This window comes from Ictidomys tridecemlineatus, chromosome 5 (genome assembly GCF_052094955.1).
Source record: "Ictidomys tridecemlineatus isolate mIctTri1 chromosome 5, mIctTri1.hap1, whole genome shotgun sequence".
Lineage (NCBI taxonomy): Eukaryota > Metazoa > Chordata > Mammalia > Rodentia > Sciuridae > Ictidomys > Ictidomys tridecemlineatus.
The window spans coordinates 24,220,678-24,247,397 of record NC_135481.1 but is presented as its reverse complement, the minus strand read 5'-3'; the positions used below and the strand labels follow the sequence as shown (position 1 = coordinate 24,247,397).

At 40.2% G+C, this 26,720-nt stretch overlaps 1 protein-coding gene across 2 annotated transcripts in view; it reads right to left on the bottom strand.

Moving 5' to 3' along the window:
- Positions 1–321: 321 nt before the first annotated feature.
- Positions 322–26,720, bottom strand: part of Aldh1a2 (aldehyde dehydrogenase 1 family member A2) — an 87,392-nt gene continuing 60,993 nt past the window's right edge. For both annotated transcript variants that reach the window (XM_005316616.4, XM_078049555.1), the window contains exons 8-13: positions 13,999–14,101; positions 12,141–12,325; positions 10,573–10,737; positions 9,721–9,878; positions 8,891–8,965; positions 322–2,159 (exon numbers count right to left, since the gene is read on the bottom strand). In XM_005316616.4, coding sequence (XP_005316673.1) covers positions 2,087–2,159; positions 8,891–8,965; positions 9,721–9,878; positions 10,573–10,737; positions 12,141–12,325; positions 13,999–14,101 — 759 coding nt within the window. In that variant the 3' untranslated portion in view covers positions 322–2,086. The remainder of the gene's footprint in view (positions 2,160–8,890; positions 8,966–9,720; positions 9,879–10,572; positions 10,738–12,140; positions 12,326–13,998; positions 14,102–26,720) is intronic.

Below are 26,720 nucleotides of genomic sequence, written 5' to 3'. Positions count from 1 at the left end.
ACTATCAAGTGCCATCAACAATGTGAACTCTGCTTGTGTAGCCCACATTAGGGCTTAAAAACTCCTCCACATTTCAGCTTCCATGGAGGTGTCTGAATGAAAACTATCATTTAATCAGTCATTTCCTTGCCACACAAAACTATAAGCACAAATGGATTTTAAAGGGTCAGAAAACAATTTTTTGTTTACAAAAATACCCTCCCAGAGTTATGCTTAGTGACCTTAGAGAGAACACAGCTAAAAACCCCAGCAGCCAAGGGAAGGACTCAAAGGTACCCAGTGCGACACAGACTTACAACACGGCCAGATCATCCCAAGGAGTACACAATATAAATGCTTTATTGCCAGCACAGAGGTTTCTTTTTAAGTAAATTAAAAGAAATAAATCTTCATTTCACATTCTATATTGCAGTTCAAAGGTAACTAGTTGGTTAATGTATGTTCACTTGGACGCGCTACAGGAGAAGAGCAGGGCATTCAATGGAAGAACTCAGAAAGCCGGCATCTGTCAAGGCATCAGGCAGCTGAACGCACTTCCGTTTGTAAATAACAGCAAGGAGAGATTTCTTTAAAACATCATGAATACACGAGGGTTATAAATAGAAAACTGGTGCAGGTAGAAAGCAGAAAAACACGCTCAGTATAGAAGGCTATATATACGTTGCCCATACTCCATGTACTCTAGGTTATGTTTGGTACTTTTAAATAAATGATCTTCATCTAGGTTAGAGACTGGCTTGGAGGTGGCAGCTGGAAAGAGAAGGAGAGGAAGTTAACACACCAAACCGGGGGATTACGGGAAAGCAGAGGAGCCAAGCTAGGAGAAGGAGGCTGGCCTGCTTCATGCCTCCCCTTCTGTAGGCTGAAGCTCACTTATTGAGAGGCAAGAATGGTGTGTGGATGAGCCACTGGGTGTGAGAGGAGCTCTGGCAGAGCGTGGACACTGTGGCATGCTGGCATTCTACAAATAGAGAACACCCTCAGGCTTGGCCAGGTTTTCCAAGGTTGCTGCCAATGGAATTAGGGCATGTAATTTGGGCATGACAGGCCTGAGAGACACCTGCAGCAACAGGATGTATAGGTGCTGGTGCACTGGGATTTGGGGTGCAGAAGAGGCTATGGGTTGTGATTACAGAAATAGTTCACGTGATAAGAATTCTCAGCTAGTATTGGAAATCAAATTATTTCTGCAAGGAATCCAACCTGAGCAACTTCCCAAGCCTACTTGAATTGTTTTTTGGGTTGGTTTTAAGATAAGCTTTGGAAAAGAGATTACTCACCAAAAACAAACACACAAACAAAAAAACACTCCTTATTCCAGAACAACCAATAAAAGAATTACACACACACACACACACACACACACACACAATCTATAGCAAGCTCAGAAGCCATGAACTACACACAATGACCTCTCATCTGCACCGTCCTGATCTTATTTCACATGTGTTATTTATGGACATAAAAAAACAAATTGGGTCAGGAAGATCCCAAGTTCTGACCATGAGAGTGTCTGAAGTGCACCAGCTCCTGGCCTTTCCAGGCTGGTCTGGCTCTTAACTAAAACCATTTCGTGTTTTGCTTTGAAGAAATGGATGACATGAAATGGTAATTTGGCTGCAAAACCTTGGAAAATTGTTCCCGGCCCAAACATCTGCCCCAAATGAGCTCAGCTGAGATCTCCTTGGAGGAGAGGGAGGGGTGGAAGAGCAGGGAGAACTGGAAGGAAGAAAATGAAGCTGGCACAAAGGCCACCTCTTTGGAGAGGGAAGTTCTTTGTGACAGCATCATGTTCTTTGCGACAGTAAGCAGCTTCCCTATTCTATTGGATGTGTCCCACAGCTTGTCCCCTTACCTCTGCCCCACCTTCCCCCATGCTTGGTATCATTAAGGTGATCCCTTGCAGAATGCCTAGAAACCTGCCCAGCTGCTTTGTTTCAGTGGTGCAGTGACCTGCCTGCTACATATCATCATCTCAACCTTTAAAGAAGGACCTTGGCTCGATTCTATTCCTGACAGCTGGGCCCTACAGAGAAAGCAGAGGGAGAGTGGTGTAGGCCGGCCATCGCCTTTCTTCTTAGCCTTCTTAGGAGTTCTTCTGGGGGATCTTTACAGTCACAGTCTTAACTTCTGAGTACTCGCGCAAGCCAAATTCTCCCCTGAAAAATAGAAATAAGCAGAATCAGATGCCAGAACCCAGGCAGTCATGGCAGGGGGGTGATGGTAGTTCTAGAAAAGATTCAGTTTGTCACTTGTGAACACCTAGAGATTTCAAATAAAAATTCCTAATGGATGGGACATCTAGGCCTTCCTCTGAGGAGCAGAGAGAGCCCTCATCTCACATGCAATCATCATTTCTCAAAAGATAATTTGCCTCCATAATACTACACAGAAACGCAATGACTCCAGCTACTCAGAGAGCCAGACCCAGGGTTAGCTGTTGCCAGAGGGCATGCTCCTTCCTGGTTGAGCACCAGGGGCAGTGGCAGAACCAAGTCCCTAGTCTTCCAGTGCCTTGGTTCTGTTCCTCCCTCAGGCACACTGGTTCCTCAGGATGCGGGTGGTGTGCTATTCTTCCCTAAAGCCCTGCTCCTGCCTCTACATACCCCTGGATGTTTGGATGCTGTGCCTAGAGAGCTAGTCATTGCAACTGAAAGAAAAGGCTGAGATTCTCAGAGGAGGATCCTCTCTGCTATTCTAAATTCCTTTTCATTATTCCTTAGATTCAATAAACAGGGATGAAGACCTAAGAGCCCACCATGGAAATGCAGAAATCATTTTCAATATCTTAAAAAAAAAATCAGTAAGTACTGTTCGTAGCCTCATGGAATCCGAGGTAGGATTCAGGGAATAAAAATAACCATTAGTAAGCTTCCTCTTTAAGATTTTTTTTTGCCCTCTTCTTCTGTGATCTTGGTCAGAATCAAAGATTGCCAATCATTTTTCATTTACTGAGATATTACTGTGCTGGGCTCAGGTCAAGCAAAACTAAATAACTAGTCCCAGCCTCTGAAGAACTTGCAGGTGATTGGGAGTAAGGAGGAGATATGAGTATGGTCACTCTCTAAGTGGAGACAGGGGACACAGCCATTCCCAGGCCTCTGGACACTTGTCAGAAACCAGAGGGCAGGCATATGGTGAAGCATGCTTACTGTAATGCTCCTTTTCTTCCACCTTGCCGTTTCCCCTCATTTTCACTTAAACGTTGCCTTTTAAGAATTTTATTATAAAATCGACATTTTCAATTTTTCTTTAAAATATAGGAAGTTTTTTCCTCTCTTCTTTTTGAAGTCCTCCTTAGTGAGGTTTCTCCTGACAGCCCAGGGAAAGGCACTCCCCTCCTCTTCTGTTCCCCAGAGCGCTTTGCCATATCTCCACCATGATTTCACCACACTGGAAGAGCTTTGGGAGCACCTCTGTGTCCCCCTGAGCCACAGCTCACTAACTTGCTTTCTGCCCCCACAATACATCATGGTCAGCCTATAGTGCCTGGCAGGGAAAAGGCACTCAAAGTGTCTGTGAAAGGGAGAAAGTAAGTGAGGAGGTCTCATCCTATCACCCTTTTTCCCAGTTCTGTCTTCTGGACATATGGTCTCCACCAGGAGAAAATAAAAGAACACTCAGACGTGTTTGAGTATGAAAGGATTAAGAAAAGCTCTCTTTCAAAATGGTCAGTTATTGCAACTGGGTTTTACAAGCGAGATTGGCAGTAAATAGTTCCTCCTGGTTCCTTTCAGGGATCTGATAGCCTTATACAGAGTCCAATCACTGCTGCTGACTCCTCTGAACCCTGAGGGCACCTCAGTTTACAAGGCCCCCACCCTGGGACATCAGAGAGCAGTCCAGGAGAGCCTGGTAAGCATCCTGTTCTCTAGCTTCGCCTACAGGGTCATTCCATTTAGAGGAATGAGGCCAGCAAACTAGGACTGCCCTACTCATTACAAGGTTCCCTCATTAACTCCATGCAGGCCTTGGGTCTCTATGTTACCAGCTCAGCTTTGGCTCTCTCTCTCTAGTTTTCCCTGCCCTTAGGCAATTCTGAATTGTCTCTTCATCAAGGACATCATGTGTCTCCTGTTTGAAGTGAGGTTACTCCCTTCTCATTTCCTGGCTTGTGCGTGCACGCACTTGCGGCAGACCCTGAACCACTCTTTCCTCCCACTTAGATCTCTAACTAGGTTGTGACAAATGTAAGGAAGTCTATGAAGTCAGAAACTCACAATTGCTTTTGCACATGAATGTTGGATCCCACAGTGTTTGGGTGCATGAAGCAGTGGAAACCCTGCTAGTCTGGGAGTGTTTTTTCCTGGTTCCTGGGCAGGGATGGATTTCAACCCACTCCTGGAACAATAGATCTATTGTCAAAAGAAGGACTTCCCAGGTGCTCAGGGCACCAAGGGAGCCATCATAGAGCAGACAATGGAGGCCTCATAGAGCAAAGAATCCTCCCTGCAGCTGGAGTCAGTGGACAGAAATACTAATGCCTCTGCCATTAACTGGCGGAAGGACCCAATTAAATCACCCCATTCTCTTGGTGCCCAGGCATCTTCCTGAAAGTCAGCATGTATAAGCAGTACCTGAGAAGCTTGTTGAAACTGTAGGTTCTTGACCTTCCAGGCACCAAAAATTCTGTTTCCAGTAGGTCTGGAGGGGGACTCAGGTGGTCATTTGATCCACACTTTGGGAAGCACTCACAAAGTCCTGAAGTTTGGATTCTTCCATTGTTTCACTATCTCTAGAATCTCTTTGCTGCACTTAAATTCTCTGACACAAACAGTTCCATAGCTCAAAAGGAAGATCCTCACAGCTGCACAAGACAGGCATCTCACTGCTAAAGAGCCTCAATCTCTGTGAGGTCACTTTAACAGCTGTAGAGCACAGGGCACACAAACATCTAGAAGCCCACTTGCCTGCTTCTCAACAGACTAGGTTACAGTCTGTAAGATAACCAAATGTGGCATACCCAGTGGTGAGAAAAAAATGTCAGATTTTGGTGGCTCCCAGCAAGCCATTTTAGGATATATATATATATCCCAAATAAATTCTTACTTGTATTATGGGTGAATTATATCCCAAGTAAATATATATATATATATTCCTGCACTTTTATTTGGCTTGCAGCAGCATTTTTCAAAGTGAGGTCCCAGACTACCTGCATCAAAATCATTCCAGAAACTTGTTAAAAATGCAGATCCCAGGCCCCAACCCAGACCTACTGAATCAGAATCTCTGAGACTGGCTTCCAGATAAGGATGCTTAACAACCTCACCAGATTGCAGGTGACTTCTGGTGTGCATGTACACACACACACACACACACAAACACACGCACACAACTTGATCAAGTTTCCCTATTATGCTTTTCATTTTCAAGGCCTATGTTTATAGTTACTAAAATGCTAAGGTTCATAGCTTTCTTTCAGTTTGTGACACATACTTTATAGCTTATGTTTTACCATCTTTCAGGGGGAGCTTAAATAAGAAAGAAAAGAAAAGGATGGGAAGGGAGAAACAGACAAAATTAGTTGGGCAGGCAGAACGAAGAGACACGTGGCTCAAGTCTCTGACCTCCAGGAAGAAAAGGCCAGCCCATCAGACAACCTGCAGAGGGCAGCCCTCCCCACAGCTCTCTGTGGGAGAACTCTGTGCTCCCCAACCCTCCCTGAAGCTTGTTTCTAGCAGTGTCACTTCCCTTCCCGGCTCCTCTTGGGGATGGATTTGGGGATGGGTATGGAGTCTACAGGTCATGAACAAAACAATTTTTCCAGATGGAAGGCTCAGTGGAATTTCTGGGGATATATCAAATGAGATGTAAACGTGCAGGTTCTTTTAATTGAAGTATTTTCTACCACTCTAGATCATTTAAGAAAGAGAGAGTGCATTTGGGGGTAAGTAGAGACAAAGAGCTATGCCATTTATATAAGATGAAATGGGTCTCATCAAACAGCATCTTTTCTTATTTTTTCTCACTGCTGTGGGAAGGACACATCACTCCCATACCTAAAAGACAAGTAGAGAGAAGCTGCTCTTCTACTTCTTGGGCTACTGTTACATGTTCTGACACAGCCAAACAATCTTTTAGCAAGGGGACATTTCCGATGAGAATATGCTGGACTAGGATAATGTCACAAGCCTGGATTCTGGCAGGAGGCTTGCTCATGATGAAGGACAAGAGTTAGCCTGGGAGGCTCCATCAGCCAGCAACCATTTTTTACAAGTATATTTTATGCCAGTGATTCACCCTGTTAATGATCTGTAACAAAACAGTCAGTGCAAGCAGCATTCCCAGAGCCAGTGACGGCCCCAACATTTCAGAGACTGGATGAAGACAGCTACAGAGGCAGGAAATGAAATAACAAGCAGAATACATTTTGAAGCATAAAAGTGGAAAGTTAAGACCACATGAGAGTGAAGAGGAGATACCTAGAGTATACAAGCTGAAGGAGTACCAGTGTGAACAGGATCTAGATCATTAATGGTTCTGGCTGGAAAGTCAGTGTGGGAACACTGAAGCCAGAAGCAAAGAATCTAAGGAGGAAAGCTCCCCCTGGCCCTACGAGAGACAGGTGGCATTTCCCGGGATTTAGGAAAACTTTTGCAGCACTTCCAAAGCAACAGGTTAGTAAAGAAAAAGAAGGAGCACCTACCTCTCACCTGCTTGAGCACTAATGGCAGCAGCTGACGCCTTCTAAAGGCTTGCCAGACACTGCTGGTGTCCAGCGTACTTAATGCCAACACTTAACCCTCATGACAAACCTCAAAGCTGCGAGTCTAATCCTTATAGATGAGGACACTGGAGCTTGAGGAGATTGAGTAATTTGTGCAAGGTTGCACAGGTGGTAAGTAGTAGAGCCAGGATTCACATCTGAACAGTATGATTCTTGAACTGCTCTTGGCCTCAAAGGTATCTCTATTTACAGGTGTAATCATTAGTTGCTAGAAGTATCAGCTCAAGTATCTGAAGCATGTAAACCTCTGTTCTAGTCTAAAGGGTTCGGTACACAATACTGAAGTGCCACACTTACTTTTCATAAGGTCTTTTACTCTTCCTCCACTGCTAACCTTGCTTTACTGTTTTTTGTTTTTCCTTCTCTCTCTCTCTCTCTCTCTCTCTCTCTCTCTCTCTCTCTCTCTCTCGGTACTGAGGACAGAACCAGGGGTGCTTTACCACTAAGCTACATCCCCAGTCATTTTTATTTTGAGACAGGATCTTGCTAAGTAGATGAGAGTCTTGCTAAGTTGCTCAGACTGGTCTCAAACTTCCCATCCTCCTGCCTCAGCCTCTCCAGTTACTGGGGTGCACCACTATGGCTAACTACCTTCCAACCTTGAAAATATATTCCTCTCTCTCCATCAATGCAAGTGTTCCTCTCCTAGAAAGGCAACTCAAATATCTATAATAAAGATCATATCTAAATGCTTCTGTACTGAAATCCCCTGGAGTCTAGTTTACTTCTGCGACAGTGCTATTTTTCAGGGCATTAGCATCTCAGAAGGATTGTCAGGCTCTTATCCTATCCTAAAGAGTCCCTGTGTCTGGCCCTCATGCTTCCTTAGCTGGATCCACAGGAGTTAAGGGCATTCAGAGTCACTGAGACCTAGGCTGGAATATCAGATATGCCATTTACTATGTGACTTGGTCAAGCTACTTAACTACTCTTCCCCTTAGCTCCTCCGTAATATATGTAATGTATTTATCCCACAGAAACAACGTGAAAGTTGGATGAGACAATGTTAGAAAAGAAGTCAGCATCAAGCCAGATAAACAGCAGGCATTTAATTAATAACATCTGCTTTGGTGAATGTCCATCTGTCACCCGAAAGTTCATATGTTGGAACCTTTTGGAAGTGATTAAATCATGAGGGCTCCCTCAAGAATAGGAGTATAGAGGTTCTGAATGAGCTCCCTTGCCCATTCAGCCACACTTTGCCTCTAGAACCTTGAGCAATACATTTCTAATGCTTATAAATTATATAGTCTAAGGCATTTAGTTTTAGCCGCTTGAATGAACTAAGATACCTATTATTGTTACAGTAAATCCTTCGAACTGGTCTTCTTCTCTAGTGTCTGCCAAGACACCACACCCTCTATACTCTAGGTATCTTGGCCCTAAAATCTCTGGTAGCTTCTGATTACCATGGAATTTCCTTTGAGATGTGATTTAAACCAACCTTTCCACTTGTACCTTCAGTAGGTCCCCCCTGTTGATCCTATGCCCTAAACCCTGCAATCCCAATCTCAAAGAACCTATCAGGACTGAGAAGGTGATATAAGTGAGGGGACTGGGTAGGGGCAACAGGTATGGTGGCCAACATCCACCCCAGGAAGCAAGAGGAATGGTGGGAACATGGCAAGCTGAAGAGCTCACAGCTCTGGTGATTCTTTTGTGAGGGAACTGAAACAAGAAAGAAATCTACATTTCATGTGAAGCCTTCTCATGTTGGAGTGTTAGTTGAAGATTTTAAAATACCATGAAAGCAAAACATACATTTTTCTGGGCCAGATTTGGCCCTTGGGCTGCCAGTTGGTGAAAGCCTACTCCTAAAAGTTGAAATGTTGTTTCCTCTGGATGTCTTCTCTGACACTACTAGACAAGACTGATTTTTGCTCCATATTTACAAGATGTCTGACATACTTCTATAATAGCCCTTATTAAATAGAATTATTGGTACATTAATTTTTCTTTGTCCCCACTTAGCATAAGGAAGTTGTATCTTACTCACTCTTGTACCATGCATGTAATACTTAGATTATAGTAGTTTGTGCTCAACAAAGTGTTAGTTTAGTGAACAGAGGAGTTTCAGAAAATTCAACTATGTTTTGAGTGCTGTTCTAGGCCAACATTCAAAACCCCTGCATCTCTGCAGGCATCAGCAACTGTGACACTTACATTTCTCTCCCATTTCCAGACATTTTGAACCCTCCAAAAGGGCTCTGGGCATTTAAGGCATTGTAACAATTGATCCTGAAAGAAGAAAACATAGTACTGTTAGTATGAATTTTACCTGCAGAGAAATAATCCTATTAGCATGACATTTCTTTCAAAAGTTTTATTTCTTGTTTCTAGTCTCCAGACAAAAACTTTATTTATAGTTTAAAATTTACTTGATTTTCTTATCTTGCAAGTAAGAAGTGTATCCATTCTCAAGCTAAAGTTCGGATGTCCTTGGTATTCTCCATCCTTCCAGAGGATATCTGTTTTACCAAGGCTCCTGGTAGCATAAGGCCCTGCTCTAACCTGAAAGTAGTTTCCCCTAAGGGTTCAAGTGTCGAAAGCCTGGTCCCCAGGGTGGCCATTCTGGAAGACAGTGTGGAACCTTAAAGAGGTGCAGCCTAGTGGGAAGTCCTTGGGTCACTGTTGAGCTACCTCAGAGGGGTTTAAGGTAGTAGTTCTGTGCTCCCCAAGAGCTCTTACAAGTGTATAGCCCTTAGGTTGTTCTAAGATAGGGCCAAACACCTGAATTTTTCTCTCTTGTTTCCTGTCTGGCAATGTAATCTCTTTCTCCCACATGAGCTTCCTCTGCCATGAAGTGATATAATCAAGTGTCCCTTCCATGCCATTTTAACTTTCAGCCTCAAGAACTGAGCTAAAGAACTTTTTAAAAAATAAAGTTAGCCTGTCTCAGGTTACTCATTATAGAAAAATGAAGTAACATAGGCCTCTATACCACCAGTGGAATTTTGTTAGAGCCAGTACAATGAGATTGCTTCTGATCTTACCAAACAGTCCCAGCTTGCATTGCAGAAGACACTGTGAGGGCCTTGTTGATGTCATTAGTGAAGACAGCAGCTACAAGTCCAAAGTCTGAGTTATTGGCTCTTTCAATAACTTCATCCATAGTTTTAAACCTCAGAATTTCCTGCACAGGGCCAAAGATCTATAACAAAATAGTTTGACTCAATGAGGCTGCCATTCATTTACCTGTTTTCCCCATTTTAAAGCACGTTTACTCTGCTTCTATTTTTAAAATGACTTTAGTTTAGCCCCATGAAAGTGTACACTATCCCAAACTTCCCCAGAATAAGATTCTAACCTCAGACTTTCATATCCTCCTTGCATCACTCAATTCCACTCTTATGTTCTTGGGGTGTGTTCTTTAGATGCAGAAGAGAAAGTGACATTCTCCCTGATCCCCCAAACAGTGTCTGGAGAACATTCCTCCAGAACTGAGAACTACTGCTCTGCACTACTAGCTGACCTGGACCAGGTCTCTCACCTCATAGACATGAGGATACTTGGAAGTTTTCTTTGCTAGTTAACAGCCTAGTCCCTCATCCTCAGGGGAACTGAACTTCTTCCAGTGTATTACTGAGGTGAGAGACAGGCTATTATAATTATTTTGCTGGCTGATGACAGTTACACTCACATAGCACATCACCTGGCCTCCATGTTGCTTGCCTGCCTTTTGGTTTAACTTTTTCCTTGAAAGTGGGATTTTCATAGCCATGTTTATTGCCATTGTGAAATGTCTGAGTATAAAATACAAAGGACTAAAATTCTAAAACTGTCTACCAGGAATTCCCTAGAAACCATCCCAAGAAAGAGATGTGGCTTTTGTAAGTACACTATACCTCCTCCTTGGCAATCCGCATGTCATCAGTGACGTTAGAAAACACCGTTGGCTCAATAAAAAACCCCTTTCGGCCCAGTCCTTTGCCTCCACATTCCAGTTTGGCGCCCTCAGCCACACCACTCTGGATGAGTTCCAGGATCTTGTTGTATTGTTTCTTATCAATCTACAGGAGAAATCACCTCATGACTCAGTAAAGCCGTCCATGAAAATGGAAACAAACATGTTTTTAAGAGCCTCTCATTTATGATTTTTGTTTTCAAAATTTCATCATATCTAATCAAATCATGAAACTGGTATTATTTACCAACTTTTGACAAACTACAGAGTTGGTATGGTTCAATCCAATATATGGAGGATTCCAATAAGGCACTGCCCTGATGATTTGGCCTAATCTGAAGTACCAGGTGAAGATTTAGTAAATGGTTCAAAATGACAGAGACACTGGATAATTATTACTCATTATTTATATAAGGAAAGATCAACTTCTATCACCAAATGAATGATTAAGCAAGTTGAATTGATACTAAAATGACAAAAAAAAACCCAAACAAATAGATAAGTTAACACACAGCCTCTTTAGATATTGTCACATACCAAATTCTACTGGAGTTTATTTTTAAAGGAATTCCTATTGTGCCTTTAGAGGAGAGGATTAAAATTAAAGAGTTTGGGCAAACTTCTTAGTCCAGAAAAATGGCCAGTTTTACCCCCCACCAACACTGATAGTTATCATTCAGTTATTATGGTACATAATATAAAAACCTATATTCATCTGAGTTTGAACTGCTCAGCTATAACATCAACTTTCTCCAGTGGTCACCAAATTGAGATGACATTGTCCTTAACCAGGAAAATTCATGGTCTGGTGGCCCAGATGAGAACTGGTTCAGATACCCTTCTACAAATTCTCAGACCCTGTATACAGATTAAAATCACAGTTCCATTTCCAAATAGATCATGATGGTTATAGTTAGCCTGTTCAGGAGGGACATTCATGGCCTTCCTCATTCTACCACAATGTGTGATGCAATCAGAGTAAGAGATAACCCAACAGTCAGGAGGAAAGTAAGCCAGTCCTTCATTCCTACACATTTGCAAGCTTCAAGTGATCTCTGCAGACTAGCACAGGGTGAAGGAGAGAATCCTTGGCATCTGGTAAAGGATAAATGGCTCTGGGAAGGAGAGCCACCCTCCCTGAGTGTGGCATCTGTAGGATGTCATGAGGCATTGCAGTTAGGAGGACTGCGACTCAGTTCTAGGGTCAAGATTCACCTTGTCATGCTTAGGAATTTCTTTAAAGCTGAGAGACTCCAAATCAACCCCATAGTTCAAAACATCCTTAAGACAACACTAATCTCATAGTTTTTCAGAGATAAAATTTAGGCAGGGAAGGAGAAGCATAATAAATAATCTCTCAATGGCTACACTTCCAGCCATGAAGACAAGGTGGAAGAGTAAAAAGGCAGCAGGAAGATGAAGATGTTGCCTTGGTGGATCCCATCCTGTCCACTGTTGTGGTGCTAGCCAGAGATTAAGTAAACAAGGAAATGTTTATGATTTCTCTACCTGAGGACCCTGCTCAGTGGTGGGGTCAAAGGGACTCCCCACTATGCGCCTCTTGGCCCGCTCCACACTTCTTCTCACAAATTCTTCATAGATGGACTCCTCCACAAAGATGCGAGATCCTGCAGTACAGCACTGGCCTTGATTGAAGAATACACCCTGGTGAGCCTGCTCCACAGCATAGTCCACTGCAAGAAAAACAGCTGTGTTTTCAATACCACTTTGCCTACAGAGGGGCCTGTTCATGGAGATACCTCCCTCTCCTCTCCAAGGTCTCAGGTATAACATCCTGATCACCATGGAGAATAACAGTGACAGCTCTGGACTGAGAAGCCAACTTAGTTCTAATTCTCACTAGACCCTGACATTACTTGCTCTGTGAACTTGGGCAAATTCACTTCTCTGAGTCTCTTTCTTGTTAAAACAAAGACTGGACCACATCATTTATAACAACAGTCTTGATCCCACTATGCAAAGAGGTTAGGCAGATAATGTAAAGGTGTGAATCTGCCAGGTGGTCAAGCACTGTAATGAAAAGACTAAAGGAAGCCAGTGTGGCTGGGTGTTGCTATGTATGAATATAAGCCAAAAAAAAAAAACCCAAGAAATCAATATTTTAACATTCAGTTTTTGTTTTCTAAGCATGGAAATCTGTATATTCTGTATATTTGTATATTCTGCATTTGGCTTGTGGAATGCCAATTCACAACCCATAATCTACAAGGTCTTGTATATCTAATTAGCATTTTGATGATTAATCTGTAACAGCAATGGATCTTCCAAAGACACTAAGTTTCATCTATGTCAACACTGAATTGTAGAATAGCATGTAGTTCTTTCATTCCATCTCATACTTAAGATGTCAAGATAGTGTTGATAAATATAGTGTGTGCAAGTTGCTAAATGACTGACTGAAAGCAACTGATGGCATGACAGTGGAATGCCTACAGTCCCAAAAGGAATAGGTATAAGAATTCTGATCTTGATAAATAGTAACTAAAGCTGAACTCCACAAATTTCAAGATGGGGCTACACTTCAAACAATCTGCTTCATTTTTTGACCTTTTCAGTGGTAGAATTGGGAAGCTGTTCTGTCTTGAGGATGTGAAGAAGAAAAAAAAATGACTGAATGAAATTATGCACTTTTATTCCCTGGAGAGCTTTTCAAAATAGAGAGACCACACCTGTACAGAATGGACTAGATGGCCTTCTTCCTAGAAATACAGGCTTCCTAGGTTACTGCCTGAAGCCTCTATAAATTCCTCCAAACAAAGTCTATTCACTGAATTCACCTGAGTGTGCTCTCACCACTAGCTGAAAATCCTGGGAGCAGCAGAAAGGTATTGGGATGATTGACCAGAGAAGGCATGGAAAACACTGGTAGAGGCAGTGAAGAATTTCTTTTTGAGGTGCTGGGGATCAAACTCAGGGCCTCACACAAACTAAGCGAGTATGCTACCACTGAGCTACAGTCCCAGCCCTAGGATTTATTTTTAATCACCTTCCAGCCATCAGGCTCAGTTGAGAAGTTTCAGAATACTTGAATCTAGACAGAGAGACCTGTACTTCGGGTGTTTAGAAACTCAAAATATTGCTTCTTCCACCATATTCTGCTAATAAGGCCCTCAACTCTTCTACTCTATTCTATAATGTCACAGAATCAAAACAGCTAAGAAAATGAACTCTGCTCAGCACTCAGTTGATAAGAACTCTTCCCCAATATTAAGCTATTTTTCTCCCCAGGATATCTTGATTACCCTTAGCTTCTTTTTTTTTTTCTGTGTCATAGCAAGAGTGGAAATACAAAAGAGCCCCAAAGGGTGATGTGCTGGAACATGTGTGAGATCTGTGGTTGACTTACAATCGGCATCTGCAAAGATAATATTGGGACTTTTCCCTCCAAGTTCCAGAGTTACTCTCTTCAAATTACTTCTTCCAGCTGCTTCTTGAATAAGCTTTCCAACCTGAAATAAAAGAAACACAGAGGAGTTTTTGCACACCTTGCTCTTGAGGCATGTTCCACCATGTTTCAGTCAGCTCTGGCCAAAGCCAGCTCTGGGCAACAAAAGAAATGTGGCAGTAGCCAATGCTAAAAGGAAGAAGAATCCACTGAAAGAAACAAGGACAGCTTTTGTGATCAATTTGGGAGGATAAGATATGCAAGGCAGTTTCGATACAGTTGAATGTCCATGCTGAAGTTTACTGGAGGGCTGCTTCAGTTTCATGATGGAAGACACAAGGCAAAGGGAGTTAAACCTGGACTCTTAATCACTAAAAGATTTCTCTAAAGATAAATGGCATGTAAAATGAGACTAGAGATTTCCATCACTGCATTGTGGCCTTTAGCTTGAGACTCTGGCTGCCAGAAAAAAAGTCAACTGGCTCCACTTGAAAGACATAATGAAGATAAAATTGTGTGTGTATCTCTAAAAATGCCAGGTATGCTTTATCCCATGGTCCAAAGACACTATTGATATTACACCTTTGCCTCTACTTAGGGCTATGGTAAAGGGTTTCCATATAGTGGGAGAGAATCTGTCTCTACTTGTGCAATACTATAGATGCCTATTTAACTAGAATCCAAGTAAACAAGAGGCTGAGTTTGGAGAATGCATTTGCCATTGACTCACATTTATGATAAAATATAAAGTTTCAAATCGGAAATAGGGATGTACCACCCACAGCCCTGCTCAAAGAAGAATGCAGTGTCAGGCAGTGCTGTCAGGAGTCAGCCAGCAGCTGCTAACTCCATTAGGGTCTGCCTCAGCTGAACAGAGCTCCCTGTTTAAAGGGATGCCACCCTGGAGTGGCTCACATCCACTCACTAATAGTGGCAGGCCTTGCCCACTTAGCCCATCATATGACCCCTCTGAGGGAACTCACGTGTTCCACCATGTTCCAGATGGCTGGTCAAGGTTATCTCAGACCTGCACTACAATTCAACTTCCCTTGTGTCCTCTCCTCTTCACCAGAGATCCCTAGTAAATATCCTGCATCCCAAACTCCACCTCAGTAACTGGTTCTGGGAGAACCAGCCTATAACAGCCTATAACAGGGTGCTACTCTACTGGACAACCGAGGTACTTTATGGAAAATGTGGAGCCACCCATGCAGACAATTTGGTCTTATTGAGATAAAAAACAATGCTGCTTGTGCCTGGAGATCTACTGAAAATTAAATATTTAAAAAGCTTGGAGAAGAGAAATAACCCATTCATGTTTGGCTCACTCAGCCTCTTGCTGAGATTCAGGAGGGCTAATATGTCTTCAGGCAGTGGAGGGTTATATAACGTAAGGTCAAAAGGCCGTAGAGCCTGAATGCCTGGGATTGTTATTGGCTCACCACTTAACAACCGTTTGGCCTTGGGAAATTATTTAACTTTTTTAAGCCTTGGTTTCCTTCTCTGTAAATGGGGACTACTCATACACTGCTAGTGGGACTGCAAACTGGTAAATTCACTCTGGAAAGCAGTATGGAGATTCCTCAAAAAATAGGAATGAAACCATCATTTAACTCAACTATCCCACTCCTTGGTATATATCCAAAGGATTTAAAATCAGCATACTACACTGACATAGTCACATCAATGTTTATGGCAGCTCAATTCACATCAGCTAAGCCATGGAACCATCCTAGATGCCCTTCAACAGATGAATGGATAAAGAAAATGTGGTATATATACACAATAGAGTATTAGTCATAAAAGAGAATGTGCCTTGCAAGTAAATAGGTGGATCTGGAGACTACTGTGCTAAGTGAAATAAGCCAGTCCCCCAAAAGCCAAATGTACAATGTTTTTGCTGTATGTGGAAGCTAACCCACAATAAGGGAAGAGAGAGGAAGGATAGATATTCAATAGATTATAGACAAAGTGGAATGAAGGAAAGGAAAGATGGGTAGGAAAAGGAAAGACTGTAGAATGAACCTGAAATAATTTTCCTATGTACTTAAATGAATATATCACAGTGAATCCCACCACCACTGTGTACATCCACAAGAATGGGGTCCTAATTAGAACAAGGTATATTCCGTGCTTGAATAATTACATAAAAATGAATTCTTCTGTCATGTATAACTAAAAAGAATCAATAAAAATTTACAAAAACAATAGTGTGTACATCAGATTTAGAGATGTTCTGAGGATTCAGTGATTTAACAAAGATGGCCTTTAGAACCCTGCCTGGCACACAGTAAGTGTACATACATGCTAACCATGCACAAGTGTGAGAAGCTAGGGGACTCTCTCCTCCCAAGTTATGTGGAAACATATCAAGGTGACTGTAAGGACAGATACTACTAGACTTCCAAAGTAGGTCTCCAGATTTCCAAAACCATACATGCATATTAACTGCTTCAAAAAAACCACCAGGTTACTCTCTCTAGCCTCCTTTCCCCACACCCACACCAGTCTTCACTGTTACTCATTAGATGGGTTAAATGCTTTTGTGTTCTCACTGTAATTCTGCCTCACTGTAGAAGTTTTCTAGAAAATATAACCTCATTCTGAGAGATCCTAACTATGGAAAAGGAGAGGAGAATGATGTCTCTAAAGGAAGTGGAATTAGTTTCTTGTTTTGCAGAGTTACTTACTGAGATGTTAGGAAATGCTAACAGATCTTAAAGATTAATGGGCACTCTGTCCCACCAGCTAAATTTCCCCTTCTCTTGGATCTCTTCTGTCTCCAGGCAAACTCCATAGGAGATGGGCTCAGTCAATGCACTGTTTTCAAACACATTCTCTTAAGAAAATGTGTATACACAAAGATAAAAAGAATATGGTGGCCCTCTGCTCTCATAAGAGAACAGTGGTAAGTGGAAATTATTAATAGAGCTTGAGACACTTAGTAAAGGGGAAAACTCATAACTAAGGACAAGTTGAGAATCAGCAACCCCTCAACTCATGCCAGCAGCCAAGGAGAGCACCTGAAAAATGCTACCATCTGTGACTGCCTGCTCCTGTGAGGAATTTCAGGAGTTTCTTTCTGCTCCACATTAACTGATGTGGACACATTTTAAAGTCCTAGAAGGAAAGCAGGTTAAGTGTTTTCTTAGAAGACAAGTGACTGGAATTCATGAGCATATTGTTCACTACAAGAGTCAGTCTATGGCAGTTCCTTACGTTAGAAATTCATTTATGCCTCTCAAAACCTACTTCCATCTGAAGTGGCCTCAGGATAGAACATTTCTGAAAACTCCAATTTTCAGAATTTCCTTCATTAAACATTAACCCCAATTTTCTCCAGTAAACATATATTCGTGGTTCTACTATGTGCCAGTTGCAATTATCTCATTTTAGAGATGATCACATATATGAGTTAAAAGTTAATGAACATTATCAGATAACTCATCTGGCCAACAGAAAAACTGGTTGGACTCTGTAGACTGACTCTAGGGTCTGAGCCTGGGGTCACTCCCTCTCCTTCCCTTTCTTGCATCCTCTTTCTGCCTCCATTTTTTTGTCTACTGTGCACCTAATTTTTGCCACGTATCACTCACATCTTCCCCTTACACTCAAGATTGATTTGAAAGGAAACAGATATACAGCCTCTTAGAGACACAAGTGCCATTCAAAATAGTCAAGTTATAAAACTTATACTATGTCTTCAAATTTACATTTAAGAAACAAGCAAGAGCAGGCAGAAACCATGGGTTTACACATAGTGAGATGCTGCATAAACGTGCGGGGTAGGTGAAGAGTGCTGGCCCCCAGGGCATACTTTTCTCTTAGCCCTACTCCAAGAAATTCATGAGGCCATTCGCCAGGTTAATATATTTTGCCACCAGGAATGTCGCCCAGTGATTATTTTCATGACTACAGTAACTACTTGAAGATCTCATTCAGTTCATGGTCATTAGAGAAGAAAACCTAAGAATAATTTTTCCTGTGGCAATGCTTTGCCAGTCTTTCCTTAGAAACCAAATTTATGCTAAACACTGCAAGGCAAATCTTAGATGAATAATGTCTTTCCTCTTCATCTCTGGACAAAAGTCAATTTGCAGCTCAGCCTCAAGAAAGAACTGGAAATGTTAGGCCACTGGAGAACCACTTCCATCTGAAGTGGCCTCAGGATAGAACATTTCTGAAAACTCCAGTTTTCAGAATTTCCTTCATTAAACATTAACCCCAATTTTCTCCAGTAAACATATATTCGTGGTTCTACTTTGTGCCAGTTGCAATGTTGGGCTTAGTTCCTTACCAACAGAGAACTCACAGCTACAAGGGCTCCCAGGTAACCCTGGCAGGTGCTCAACAAATGTAGCTGGCTTTGCAGTCCACTTTGAAAAGATTTATCTGGGTCTCATTTAACATTAGATCTGAACTGATTAATTATAGTTCTGTAACACTTTGGTGTTACCTGGAGTCAGATCATTCTGATCTTGATCTATAGAAATGAGCTAGGATGCAACAAGCTTCATTAATTACAAGGTCAGGCATTACATCCCTTCCCATGATTCTCAGTTTTCAGGTCAAAACCTTCTTTAGAAAATATATTACTTTTCATGAATTCTCCCTGAGAGTGGAAGGAGGGTAAATGACCCCAAACAGGAAGCATTTCTCATTATTATTACCATGAAGGGTACAAAGTAAATAGAGTCAACACCAAAGAGGTGATTCTTACCAAAGGTAATGCATTTAAAAACAAAGAGTTCAGTGAGAACTGGTTCTAACAGACTAAAACGTTATTTATACAAATCCCATTCAAAGGTTTCCAAAGTCAAAATCTATGAGATTACAAAATCTAAGAAAAATATATTATAGACATAAAATAAGGTCTGGGATTGACCAACACTTATATGCAAAAGTTTAAGTGTGATTGTTTGGGATTTGTGCTACACTACTCATATTTAGACCATTCCCACCTGACCAGAATATAGGAGCGCATGGTGACATGAAGGAGACTTAAATTGATCAAGTTGATAGGGACAAGCTTCTTGAAACTGATGCCTATTCAGATAAAACAGACAATTTGCAAGATAAAACAGATGGGCAGTCAGTTTGAGAAACCAAATCCTGTATATAACATGAATATAGATTTTTAAGATAAAGGCATAGACACTCAGTTTTGAATTCCTCATCCTTTTTCCTATCAGAAAAGGTTTCACAATGTACTATTATTCCTTCGATTCCATTGCTGACAACCTGCCTGATTATAACCATATGTAGGTTTATGGACTACATTTTGGCCCATAGGGGTCAGAAGACCTATGCTACAAATTCTGGCTTGGCTCCTAAGGAAACTTCAATTTAGGAAAGTCACTTCATCTCCTCTGGGTCTCAGCTTCTTTATCTGCAAAATAGAGGCACAGGCAAAGCAGTGAATTTGTCCCTTTTACTCCGATTAATTGGAGGAGTTAAAGAAGATGAATAGGACTCCTGGGACCCTTGCTCACTCTCAGAGTCCGTCTGCAATTATTCTGTGTTTTTCTTGCCTTAAGGAGCAGAAGTAGCTTTTCACAAGATACCACAGCTGCTGGGAATTGTAGAGAACCTAGTCTGTTTTTAGTTTCCCTGCACAGAGCTCATTATGAAAGAGTAAGTGATAGTGTTCCTATCATGTGGTTTCTTGACTCTGCACTCCCTGCAGAGCCTCTCAGCTTAATCTGGGTACCCCAGACAGGCAAGGGTAGTGAACTGGGGGCTCCCACGCACATAATGAAACTAGGCTAATTCTCAGCAGGAATACTGGCACAGACCAAACTCAGACTCCCACCTTCATGTGAATAGGCTTCAAGATTGATAACAGGGGCATCCCGGAAGAGCCACAATGTACAGGAATCCTGTTCATGGCGATGCAGTAGTGCAGGGGAATGAAACCTGGCTCTTAACAGGGAAAATAATTTGTTAAATTGGAAAAATAAATAAACTACAAAAGGCTCTTCATGCCTTCTTTATTCAAGACAGTTGCTCCCTGAACAAAGTTTCTAAAGTTAGAGAAAAATTTTCTTTTTATTAATAAATTACCCAAATTAGGGTGGGTTCCTCCTCCAAGATATGATACCTTTTTATGGTTTGTAAACCAAATGTCTATAGAGACATCAGTAAACTGGTTGAAGATGCCTGTTTTCTGCATATATTTTCATTTCTTAAAAACCTCAAACATACTGACTCTCTGCTTCTTCCCTCTTCTTCTTTCTAAAATTTCATTGTTATGCTTCCTGGTTTCAACCATGATGAAAACAAAAGCCAAAAATATGTGAATTGGGTATTTCTTGTCTTTGTGAAATACCCCCAAATAAGCCAATTCATCTGTTCAGATTTTCACTAGCAAGTAATAGGGCCAAGGCATCCTTTAAGTGGTAACAGCAATTTCAAAACTTTATCTGTGAAATGTGGATTATGAAAATCAGTATAACCACCAGTTGCTATGGTTCTAGCCTTCTTTCCTATCATTCCTGTCACCGCACACCCGTCACTCCAGCCACACAAAGCCACTTGCCTTTCCTGGAACACACTTCTGTGTCTTTGAATAAGTTGCTTCCTCTGCCTGAAAAACCTTTCCTTCCTGGGTTGTTTGATAAACTAATTCTTCCAGACCTAACTCTGTACAGACCTAACTCTGTACCTCCTCTGAGAAGCTAACTATTCTCTTCATTCTCCCACAGAGGTTAGTTCCTCCTTCTCCAAACCCACAGTGCTTTGTACATAACTCTTGCCCTGTATTTGTGAGTGAGCTACCTTTCTCACTAGATTGAATGCATCAGGGGAGACTCTGTCTGGATCATTTTTTTCCTATATGTATGTATACAAAGATCTTAAATAACATTTGTTGAGTCAATGAGCCAGAGCATGATGGTAACTCTCGAGGTCTTGGAAATAGGGACAGAGAGGTGAGAGATACAAGAGATGGAGCCATGCGTTAGAACACTGGCTGCACACTGGAATTCCCAGGGCACTTATGCTCTTTTCTGTCTAGGATTTACCTCCAAAGACTCTGATCATCTTAGGAGTGGAACATACAGTCATAGTTATTTTTCAAAAGTTCCCAATTCAAATGTGCTGCTAGTATTCCAAACCATGGGGTCAATAAAATCTTTAAGGGCATTTCTCTCACACTTTTCTTTTTCACCTTTTATCATTGGGTGCATTCTCCAAATATTTAATATGATTGGTGAATGGGCACATATTCCATGCTACTTGTTTTCAAAAACATTATTTTATTTAATGTTTAAAACAATGCTGGGAGACAAGAATTATTACTGCATTTTATATTTGGAAAAACACAAGATGCAGAGAAGTCAAGAAATGAGTTGGGGACAGGCACCCATGGAGTAGCAGAGCCAGGACTGGACCCTAGAATGCCCATATGGAGCCTCTGGCTCTTTTACCTCCACCACAACTTCTCTCTGTGGTCACTTCTCTTCTCTAGGTCTTCTGAGGATTAGATCCCCTCTTCTATGAGTGGGATTCTGTCAATTTAGCACACTATCTATGACTAACTTATTCTAGATCAACTGTCCTGTACACTTAGTCAACTTTTTGTTGTATAAGACTATTTCAGATTAATTTGAAAATAAATATTCTGATTTCTTGGTCTGCTTTGACAGGAAGAAGTATGGAGTACTTGAGTCAAAGATACTAATGTCTAACCAATTAGACAAGCTAAAGCGGGTGGGCATCTTAGAACCTGTTCATACTCAGGCTGAGTTTGGACAAGAGAAGAAACATATTGCAGAATCCTTGATTTAGCATAAAGAGTAAACCACAGAATCTCAGCTAGCAGATAGAGACATTAGCATGCTTTTTCTTATTTTTCTATACTCATATTTTCACTAGTATTTTAAAAAGGGGAAGAAAGCTAATAATTTAAAACCTGAACATCCAAAAGTTCTGTTACATCAAACTCGGACTTTTCATTAAAATGCTAGATGATTCCCTAGCAGATTTACACACAACTTTAGAAAAAGGTCTATTAGCTCTTTTATAAAAACTAGGTTACACTGTAGCAGAGAACTTCCTCCACCTACAAAGAGGGGTGAGACCAAACAGGGGAGAGCTGACCCGATTCATTACTTAAGCAGCAGAGATGAGTTTGTATCATGCAATATGACATTCATCTCACTTAGGAAATGAAAGGAGAACACCAGCTGCGTAAATTAGAATCAGTGATAATACAGCTGTTAGCTACAAACATTTGTTTGGCACGAATCAATCTGGACTCTCCTGTAGTTTGCTTTGATGGTCTCTCTACTATCTTGTTGACTAATGATGAAATCATGGTTTGTTAATCTAACTGAATAAAGAAAACACTATATCAAGCAAAATGCAAACTGTTTTCCTGTACTTTACTGAAGTGTTTATTGATTCTGTTTATAAGAGCCCTTTCATATTCTCTTATTAAATATTTACATGTATTGCTTATGTATTTAGCTGCATAAGAAGAAATTAATCCTACCTTTAATCTGTGTAACTTTGTTTGCCTTTTAAATGCCTTTTGCTAAAATAAAATGGAAATCAGCCATCTCAAATAAGCTTCTTGTTGCTGACTATTCCAGACATTTTGTGTAACGAAAGGTCCTAATTCCCTAGGGTAATCATAACAGAAGCCACACTTAAATCCATGTTTAAGTGACATGTTCAGTCTGGAAGAATGTATATAATATCCTAAGTATCCTACAAAATTATAAAAGAATACATAGATGAAGAAATAAATAACTACAAACTAAAAAGGGGCTCCAGGATTATGTGACCACTTGATTTGTCTGTGAAAACTGTCCATGTGCCACTATTAACAGATAATTACAAGTTGGTTTTCATATTCTAGACAAATGCTTCTCCATCAGGTCCTTTAGCATCTGCCAATGATGTCATTCCAAAGAAGAAACTAGGAGATACCTCAAAAGCCACAGAATTGGTTTCCCTTCAAATGAATGTAAGCATCTCTAGAAAAATATCAAATGTAGACTCCAGTGGAAAACTTCCACTAAAACTTGTTCTGTGTACACTGTAATTAGGCTACCTCGACATTGTGTTTCTAATGACAAAACACTTCACAGGGCCACTTTCTGCACCGTTCTTTTCCCAATTTCCTCTTCTCTCTGTTTTTCTTCCTCCCTTTTTCTCCCCCCCCCACTTCCTCATTGCATATTTCCAGTTTTGAAAAGTACATATTTTACATATTTAGCTGTTAATGTTCTTCCTGTAGAGATAAAAATTTCCTGTTATTATAAAGCTACAGTAATCAAAACAATATGGTAATGTTGAATGGACAGACATGTAGCCTAGTGAAACAGAACACAGAGTCTAGAAAAAGACTAAATATGGAGAACTCATGCTTGAGAAAGATGCAAAGGCAATTCAGTGGAGACAGGACAGGCTTTTCGAGAAATAAGTGTGAGCAGCTTGGGTTTTTAGCTCAGTAGTTAAGTGCTTGCTGAGCACGTGTGATGTCCTTGAGTTTGATTCTGAGTATGTGCGCGTGCATAAACACACATGCACAAAGAAGAATAGAAAAGAAATGGTGCTTAACAAGTATTCTATGTTTTAAAAAAAGGGAGAACTTCAATCTCTACCTCATAACATATACAAAAATTAACTCAAAGCAGATTGTATGCCTAAATGTAAAACAAAAACTCTGAAATTCCTAGAATGAACCAGAGGAGAAAATCTTTGTGCTCTTAAGTTAAAGCTCTCTTACAACGTCAAAAACTTGATTCATAAAATAAAATACTAATGAACTAAATATAATCAAAATCAAGAAGATCTGCTCTTAGAAAGTATTGTTAAGAAATGAAAAGACAAGTCACAAACTGGGAAGAAATATTTGCAACATATAAAGTTCTTATAACCAGAATATACAAAGATCTTTCCAAATTCAACAATAAGAAGACAAACGATGCTCTCCCCCACACAAATTGGCAAACATTAAAAAAGATACCTCACCAAAGAAGACATTCAGTGGCAAATGCACAAAGTAAAAGATGCTCAATAGTAGAGAACTGGAAATTAAAACCACATCAAGAGAACATCATACACCTAATTCAAATAACTAAAATTTAAAAAGACTGTCCATACTGAATGTTGATGAGGATGCAGAGGAGTTGAAAATATTTTACATTGCTGGTAGGAAATTTACTTGGAAAATACTTTACATTTCTTAATCTGACATTACATTCTTAGGCATTCCACTCTTAGGATGTATATATCCAGATGAAAATTTGTACACAAACGTTTGTAGATTGAGAGTAATATAACCTCAGAAACAGAAATGTGGTTATGGGAAATAGTCTTAAAACTAAGATTGATCTTTCAGATAGAAAGCATTTTGGTTCACTATTGTATGTCAGGCATCGGCATATAAAGAAGCCCTTCCATCACCCCATATTTTACAAATGGATGAACTGGACTTACCCTAGCATTAAGAGCATAAAGTTAATATTTGGTAAAAATCACCTGAGATCTTCATGAACTTCTCCCTCCTGTTTTCTCTGTTTCTTCTGTGCTCTAGGCCTTTGCCCCAGAGGATTTTGCAGGTTCAGCACAGCTCTAATACCATCTCATTGCATCATTATGCCCCTAGGACCACTAGTTCCCTTTGCATAGGATGTTCAACGGAGCCCCGATAATCACCAATGAATTCCTAAGCAATTTGACGCTTCAGGCTCAACTGGATAGATCTTCTTCTTAAGCAATTTTTCTTGATTTTGCCCTTATCTGCTTAAAGCAATATTCCTTAGGAAAGTTTCAGGATTCATTTTAGTCATATCTATAGGTTTCTGAACATGGAAATTAATCACTATTTATTTTCCACCCCAACTATTTTCCCTTTTCATAAAACCAACAGTTTTTTCCTAACTCATCTATTTTCATCTAACACATTTATTTAAATTTTTATTTAACAATATGAAAGTAATCAGTTAAGTTAATCAACACAGTATTCATTTAGGAAATTTCCCTAAAATAACTCACTTGTAATTATTAATCTCTCTTTTGAGCCCTAGACTTCTAACCACAAAGTGGAAATCTCTACCTAGATGTCATTATTATCATATAATAATGTCTTGTCATTATTTTTCCTTTTCGGGTTCTAATTGTATTAGAATGTCATCAGTGTATTCCTAATGTATTTTTTACTTTAAAACCATTAAACTGTATTTTAAATAGTCACTTAGACTTAAAGATCTAAATCTTTATTAGATCTTTATTAACAGCTTTATTAATATATAATTTATGCATAGTAAATTTCACATATTTAAAATGTACAACTTGATAGTCTAGACATATGTAGCCATCCACCTGAGAAACCACCAGCACAGTTGAGATAGTGGCTATGTTCACTGCCCTCAAAAGTTTCTTAATACCCCTCTGCAATCTCTCTCTTGCATCTCTCCCTTCATCCACCCCCCACCATATTCCCAGATACCAATCTGCTTTCTGGTTAGGTTACTTGCATTTTCTAGAATTTTATATGAATGGAGACATATGGTATAAACTTTGCTATCTGGCTAATTTTTACTCAGCAGAATTATTCTGAGATCCATCCATGCTGTGTATATCAGTGTTTTATTCTTTTTTATTGCTGAATAGTAGTCAACCTTTTGGATAAATCACAATTTGTTTATCTATTCAGCAGTTTGGAGCTGCTACAAAGAAAAGCCTCTCAATCACATTCAGGCAAGTTAATTTCCATCTCCAAAGCTATGCCAGTGGCTTATCATAAGCAAAGATAATTTTTGAGCTGAACAGTTAATGATCAGTGTGATCAACCTAATGATCACCAAATAACACTTCACAAAATTAGTTTAGTAAATTTAGAAGTTTAATGTAGTTCAGCTGGAGTTCATTTCTCTCCATCCTTTACTTAGAATCTCTTAAAGGAAAACAAAGTGCTCATCAGTCCTTTGCTAAAATGAAACTTGGAAAAACACTATCACAACACTGTAATTTGCCTTTCTCTCAAAAAAAGTAGAGGAAAACACACTTTTCCAACAAGAAATTCCAAACCCAGTTTTTAACTTACCCTAAGAGCAATTAAAATTATGTCAGAGTGATATCAGAAAATGAGACTTAATTTAAATATCTATTATGGTTGTATGGATTTGTTCACAGTACATGTTGTTAATCTTTACAGGCCTCAGATTTCCTGTCTGTAGATTAAGAATTATATATACTAAATGGATTGTGAGGGTGGAATGAACTAATATATTTAAAGTGTTTAACACGGAGTCTGGTTCTCAGTAAGGTGTCAGTAAATATTAGTTGTCATTGTTTTGTATTTATTTTTAAGTGAAGTTAATAGAACAACTTATGTTTGGGGAAGTGTGGTATAATAGGAGAGGTTCTAGATTCAAACAACTGTGGATCAGATCCCAGATTTCCTATTGTATGATTTTTGGCAAATTATTTAGTCTCTCCTTTCGTTTTTTCATCCGCTAAGAGTTAAGAATAACTCCCTACAGACTTATTTGTGGATTAAGATAATTGTATTTGAAAGTTCCAATCATGTTGCTTAGCACATTGTAAGATTTCAGTAAATATTAGTTGAATCTGAACTTTCCATTTGCAAATAATATATCTGTCGAAAACTAATTCCTGCTCTCTTCTGACAGTTTTACTCTTTATTTGTTTTGTGGCTTTTGTAAGTA